At 34.7% G+C, this 7,672-nt stretch overlaps 1 protein-coding gene across 1 annotated transcript; it reads left to right on the top strand.

Moving 5' to 3' along the window:
* The first annotated feature begins 3,168 nt into the window (after positions 1 to 3,168).
* LOC127064686 (phospholipase A1 VesT1.02-like) lies at positions 3,169 to 5,675 on the top strand. The gene is made up of 4 exons (XM_050996126.1): positions 3,169 to 3,274; positions 3,511 to 3,867; positions 4,038 to 4,280; positions 4,406 to 5,675. The coding sequence occupies exons 1-4, from the start codon at positions 3,226 to 3,228 to the stop codon at positions 4,810 to 4,812; spliced, it is 1,056 nt and encodes a 351-aa protein (XP_050852083.1). The 5' UTR covers positions 3,169 to 3,225; the 3' UTR covers positions 4,813 to 5,675.
* Positions 5,676 to 7,672: the final 1,997 nt, after the last annotated feature.

Below are 7,672 nucleotides of genomic sequence, written 5' to 3' on the forward strand. Positions count from 1 at the left end.
TGGCCTTTTTACGAACGGAGATATTTTTTAGGTTAATCGAGAGCCAATCAATTGGACGACGGGTAGTCCAAGGGGGTAGGTATTGTTCGTCCCTCGATTGGTATAGCGTCGATTGAAATCTTCCTACCACGTATTTACTTTTGTTCCTTCCACTTTCCTCCGTTGCTTTTTATTTTCTCGTCGTCGTTGGCGTCACGAGTTTTAAACCTACCTCTCACCTTTCTCTTGAAATGAGATTCGATCGACGACTTATGAAAATACAAAGTCTTAAGTCTATATAAAAATTCGTTTAAGAAAAGTACTCGTAGGTATCGAGATTCATAAAAAAAAGAAAGAAAAAGAAATCAGAAATGAAAAAAATATAAAGTGACGTACACTAATTTGGTAGTCCTTTGTATCATTGATGGTTAAAAACGATCTAGGTATTCATCCGTTTTGCCACTTTTACGATTACGTAATGTAAATTCAACACATGGAAAAATCGGCGTACGGCAGGCCTCTGAAGCGGAATGTTTATCGCACGTCCAAAGATAAGTGTAATATCGCATGGACGGATCGTCGAGTCAGGTATATCGTTGTTACTATAAATCGTCCTGCTAACGACTATTTCATTTGGAATAAATTAAAATAAAATGAGGTAACGAGCTCCGTCGATATTCTATTTGAGAATAGTAATAACGGCCACGGCTGAGAAAACGAGACACATTTCTGCGACACATTTCTAAATCGATAAAATTTTATACGATTTCATTTGTTAATAAAATCGATTATGTGTGAACCATAATCGACGGCTAGATGAATTTTATAAACGTATTAAAAGCTCTCAATTACCTATTAAAAAGAAAATAACATTTCAGGTATGTGCATTATGCTTGATAAAATTATACGTAAAACTATTATTCACAAAAAAGAATAGATATCAATTTTAACATAAAGAAATCAATCTTCGATCCTATTACTCAGATTATCGGAAAGATATCTTCAGAAAAATTTTTCAGGATTAATAGACTTTGATAGACTGACCGTTTAGCACGGCTCATTGTTTCCTTTTCTCCGACTAAGTATTCCTTTTTCGCAGTAATCTTTTTTTTCTTTTTGGATACGCTAACGTATCCAAAGAGAGGAAGGGTCACAGAGAGGAAAAAAGAAACGAGAGGGTGAGTTTGCTGGAGCGTAGCGACCGGCCACTGGACAAAAACAAGAGAGGATACGGTGATGACTTTCGGAATCATTTTTCAAAATGTCTGCCTCTACCGTTGCCTCGAGGGGGGTAACTCGATGGTGAAGGCGGGACGGAGGGGGGAGGTGGTAGTGTGGAGGAAAAGGGGTGGTCAACCCCTATGGCGTAGGGTGGCAAGATGGCGGCGCACGGTAAATCGATGGAGGCTAGTCACTGCAGGCGCCCTCGCTTTCACAACCCCCAAACGCACCCCCCTTCCCACGAGCGTCCAACGCGCGAGCCTCATTTTCGAGCTTCACGCAAGCGCCCGCACCCTGTTCGCCTCTGTAGATTCTTCGCTTCGGTCATCTAAGCATGATTTTGGCATCGCCCGGAACGATGACCTGCGCCGTCGCAAAAAAAACTATCGACTTTTCGTCCTTTCTCTTTTTCTCTTTTTTCTTTTTCTTTTTTCTTTTTCTTTTTTTCTTTTTCTTTCTTTCTTTCTTTCTTTCTTTTTTTAAACACCTGTTATTTCTTTCTTTTTTTTTTCTATTTAAGTCGAGCAGATGTTTCTTTTTTTTCTTTTTCTCAGTGATTGTAAGACCAGAATACTTCCGTACCTTACCTTTGGTAATGTAACGTTAAATATTCACAAGTCTTATGCTCCCGAAAACAGGTTTCCAACCCTTGACACTACAGGCTAACCTGTTTGATTTTGTCCAATGCTCCGTTACAGACTCGAATTTTCCCTCGGAACGAGTTTTTATGAAAAGAGTATTCGCACTGCTAACAAGTTTTTGCGATATGTTAATAATTTAATATGACGAGTGAATTTGATGAAATCAAAGATTTGTTTCCTTGTCATTTCATTTATCCGATCGTCGTGACATTCGGAATTAACAATATAATTATCTATTCGATTGAATTGAAGATTCGAAAATTCATTTTTATCATATAGATAAGATCGACTTACTGATGATTTTTATTTTATTTTGAAAATATATATAATTGAAAATAGTCTTAATTATATCGAAAAAATTGCATGGGAGAACAAAAAATTTTGATCAACTTTTCTTCAAGAAATCCTGTCGATCGAATAGGCAATCATGGATTTTGGATAACAACAAAATATATTTTACCATACGTTGTCAATATTATTATATCGACAGAAATTTTGTATATGGAATTTTGCAATTTGAATAAGTTAATTAGAGATTTAAACGTGATATTTGTTTTTTTTTAAGATTTTTTCAATTATTAGAATCTTGTGAATTGAAATTTACTTTTTCATTAATTAGTTTGCCAGTCTAGTGAAAATGATTAACACGTAGAGATATATTTCTAAGAAATTCTATAACTTAATGTATATCATATGTTATGTCATATATGTTAGTACAATCAATCTTGATATTAATTTGTTGTTCATCGATTGCAACATTTTTATCGGCTATTCTTCTTGCCTTTCTCTTTTTCGTAACGCCTGTTACGTTATCATTAATATACATCTGTAAGATCGACGATCCTATCAGAGTAATGACTACTGAAATTAATGATTAATACAATTCATGTTGGTATTAAGATAAGGAATTACAAATAATATCGATTGTTTTAAGCCACGATAAAATAAAAATGTTGGTTATATGAATTAATGAGTTGTTATTAAAACTTATACATAGATATCTTTATAAGGGTAATATCTAATGTACTGATATAGTAAAGTTTATCATTATAAAAAAATACTCATTGTAATTAGGTTAAAGAATAATCTATTAATAATTTTTTTATATCATTTTAGTGACTTTAAGAAACAAACCGAAAACAAAACAATATTTTTTAAATGATACAATTATCGATCTTTATTATCGATCGATTAATTCCAAAGAAATAATCTATTCTGTAGATATATGAGTGATAGCAATTTTACCTAAACAAAGATCTCATTATTGATATCTATAAAAGCAAATTTTTTATCTTATCAATTTGATTATAGTATGATTTGGCAAATACATCAATTTTCTTATAAATTAGAGTTCGCACTGAAATATAATCAAAATACGATAAACATGCAGTCATACTTCCTAATTGTTTTCGCGTTCTTCTACATCGCTAACGGTAAAAAATATATTTCAGATGTTTTCGTAAAGTACGATTATTTTATAAAAATATTGATCTAATTGTTTTCGATTTTCGAGTTACCATGAATGACAAAACATATGTATTACGACATTAAATATCTATGTATAATTGTACAAGCTATGGTGTTCTATTATATCAACGTTATTTCAAAATTTATATCTATAAATCATTTATATTGCACCGGGCTGTAAATTCGACATCTTATTGAATAGGTCTTTCTGTACCGGAGGAGATTGAAAATCAGTTTCAACTTGGACCGGAAGATATACGGCTTTTGAACAGCAACTTGTATGTCTTGGATGATGATCATAATTTAGTGTCCCTTACAACGGACTTGCTTAACGCGGAAGAAAATACAGAGTCGGAAAGAGATACTATGATGGATTTGCATAATCGCGTTTACTTCTATCTTTACACTGCGAATAATCGTATATATCCTGATGCAATTTCCATTAACGATCTGGAATCACTGAAGAAAAGTAACTTTAACTTCAACAGACCAACTCGTATAATTACTCACGGATGGATGAATTCTCATAATAGCGATTCATGCATATTAATTCGCGATGGTGAGTCATCTGAATTTGACGAAATATCACGATATAATGATTTTTCTAAGACAAATTTATTCTCTTATATTTTGTCGTGCAGTTTATAAGTACTTATTTCGTATATTTATATTATTTAACATTGACTTTGTTTTTCATTTTTATTTTGTTTTTCACGTTTACATTGGCAGCATATTTGAATCAAGGTGATTACAACGTTATTGTAATCGATTGGAGTAAGATCTCTATCAACCCCTATCTCTGGACTTCTAGACGTGTGAAGATGATCGGCCAATATGTCAGCACCATGTTAAACTTCCTCGAAAAAGAAGGTATGGATTTATCAACGACTACAATGGTTGGTCACTCTCTCGGAGCTCACGTTGTTGGTTTGGCTGCTCGTTACGCAAAGGGCACCGTTAATTATGTCATTGGTAAGTCAGATAGCCGGATTTAATCTTTTCGTATAATTTGTAAGATCATTGATATCGATGAAAGTCGATTGTTTAATAAAATGTATTGAATTTTGGTATTTTACTAGAGACATTTCTATTTCTAGGTTTGGATCCAGCATTACCAGGTTTTAATGGAGCTAAAATAGGCTCGCGTATTTCACAAGGTGACGCTAATTACGTCGAGATCATTCACACGAATGGTGGTATCCTCGGTTATTCAAATTCTATTGGTGACGTAGATTTCTATCCAAACGGAGGCATAAGACAAGCAGGCTGTATAATTGACGTTGGTGGTGCTTGTTCGCATTTACGGGCCTATCAATTTTTTGCCGAATCAATCAACAGCAAAGTAGGATTCCATGCGAAGAAATGCAGTAGTTACTGGCGTTACAAACTTGGACTTTGCAATAGAAAATTATCGTTGATCATGGGAGGACGTAAGAAAAACTTCACGGTAAAAGGCGTATTCTATCTTGATACTAATGCGTTTTCACCCTTCGCTAGGGGTTAATTAAATGATTCACTCGATATGCGAAGTTATAGTCTATTACTTGATTGAGAATTGTTATGTCGATTCTTGAATAACAAGATAATTTAATCGATCAGGACAAATGAGAAAGGACGGTTCGAGATTGAACGAAAAGAATTAATTATTTTGAATAATGACTATTTTAGTCTGCAAAATATTTGCTTCTATATTAGAAGTGATTAGAATTGATTAGTATACTATTTTGAAGTGATTAGAAAGAATCACAAATAAGAGAAATAGAAGATACATCAATATATAAAAGATATCTAAAAAAAGTTTCGTTGAAACAGTTGATAAGAAAGTTTTTTTTTATAAAATAATTCGATATGTTTTGTTTCGGTAGCTTTTCAGCAATCTACATTATGTTTTTGTCAATGATAACGATCCAGATCCTATTATCGCAATATTGTGTCACCTTCTTTATGAGAGGTATTCACATTATTTGTTGTTTTTTACATTTATATCAGCGGAATTGAAGATCTCTTAACTTAACTTAATCAAGCAATCGAAAGAATGCAACTTCAATAAGAATTTTGCGATTTCATATGCGTGTCTGTTATTAGACGAGATAGAAATCTTTCTCTTATTTATTTGTCAAATAGAACATATGTCAAATAGAATTATCAGTCGAAGTTTTATATGAATTCCGCAGTAATATTTGTTTCTTCTATATTTTTTGACCTACTTAAATCAATGATTATGAAAGATTCTTCACTTCACGTTACGATCTGTGACGATATAAACTGATAAGATTTGTATTTTGTATATACCGGAGCACCCTTGTACAAATAAAATTCGTATTTAGAAAAAAAAATTGTTACTCATTTTTAATCGTTAATCTTAACTCGTCTTATATATTTTGTAATCCGATATAATATTTTAATCTGATATAACATTTTACCTTGGTAGTCACTCGTATATTTGCGATAATATGATACTTGAATTTTTAAAGATTCTTTCTCTCGAAAATCTTATTATTTCTTTTACGGCTAAAGAGTGATAATAGGGGTGTGAGCGAAAGAATGGATACGGTTAAATATACACGTAAAATCGTGGCTCTCATCGGCATGACAAATATTTGGCGTTAATTGTGATTAACCTCTACCGCGGGAATAAATATTACGCCGGCCGGCACGGCTTCGGATTTATTCAATTGTTGCCGCACCGTCATACTTTATCGTTTCAATGTAAATGCCGAAGATATTATCTATCTCTCGCGTTTACCGGATCGCCATTACGTTTTTCATCGCGGTTAAGTAGCCACCCGCATATTAGATTTGTCACATAATCGTCGATATTAAATTTGAAGATGGCATCGACCGACACAGTATTCCTTGAGATTTGAAAATCTAGAATAAAAGTAAAAAATGAAGTATCAAGCCATTTTTGAGACTGAATACCGAGATATTGATTTTATCTGAATTTCAAAAATATATTTCCCGTTATGATGACCGATTTGGGCGTTTCGCACGAAACAATTAATGTTGCTTCAGGATTGGAAGCTGCCAATCACCAACAGCTGGTTTTTCAATTGATCGACTCGGAGATAATTGGCGTGCCGATATCTCGACCATCGTGGAGGCTACCAACGCGATTATACTTTCGATGAGTCGCGTTCATCTCGCGCAGACTCATCGATCGAATAATCGTTACTAATTTTCTTCGGTCCCAATGAAAAATCATCATAATGAGCGGAACGATCCACTGTGGGCGCGTTATTCATTAGGCACTGGGATATTTCGAAAATGACCTCTTCAGCCACATTTCGTCGAGCTTTGTCCACTTGGACGCGCGAGAGTGGGTCGCTGGTCAAAATTAAAGGTCGACATTGACGCGCCGGGAAAAAAGTTCTGCCTGTAAAGTTTCTGTTATCTATCAACGAGAGACGGCTCCATACATCAGCGGACATAGCTTCCGTTTCCTACGTGTTCAATGGCAAAAGTATTGCCTGCAGGAGGATGTACGTTCGTACGTTGAAAAAATAGAATAAACTTCTTCCATCCAACGGCCGACTCACGCGCCATTTATTTTTCTGAGAGAATCGATGCCCGAACGAGATCGCTCTTCTATTCTCTCTTTCTCCCTCTTTTTTCTTTCTCTCTTTTTCTTTCTCTCTTTCGCGTGTTGCATTGGCCTTCTCGTTTCGTGCACGTTTAACCGTGACCGGTAGTAGAGTATTGTTCGTAAATTAAAATTCCTCGATCGGAGCTATTCAGATGTTTTTCGTTCGGCACCCTTCACGTGCGATCGGCTATTACTCTTGGAAATCGGTTACGAGCGAGATTAGATCGAATTTTCGAAACGGAAGCATTCGCGGGATAATCCCATATTACGTTTCATTAGTTCTCGATCTAATTAATGTAATCAGTAAATTAAGATACGTAATTAATACCTTACAACTTTATAATTCAATAATCATTCATATAAAATACAGAATGATCGCTCATGTACTTCTTACGGTGTATCGAATCTGAAGAGAATTTGCCTTCAAAAAATTTTCACGAGTAAAATAAACTCGTAGATAGAAGACTACTTAAAAACGTAATTAAACGACCGACGTTAAATATCCTTAGGAAGCGTGACTTTCTTTAAATAGAACATACGGTGTCGAGAGAAGCGAGAAAAGAGAAACACGACGATGTAACTTACACGTTCTTTTTTGTCATTTTTCGAGGTAGGTATATTTAATAACCACTTCTTGTTTTCTCTCTCACTCTCTCTCTCTTTTTTTTATTTTTTTATGACCTCGCGGAAACTCGTTTGCCGCCCATTCGTGGTCGTGGGAAAACCGCAGGAAAAGGGTCGAAAGAGTGTACGTCTCGGAAGACGTGGCTTGAGCATG

The sequence above is a fragment of the Vespula vulgaris genome, chromosome 6 (genome assembly GCF_905475345.1).
Source record: "Vespula vulgaris chromosome 6, iyVesVulg1.1, whole genome shotgun sequence".
Classification (NCBI taxonomy): domain Eukaryota; kingdom Metazoa; phylum Arthropoda; class Insecta; order Hymenoptera; family Vespidae; genus Vespula; species Vespula vulgaris.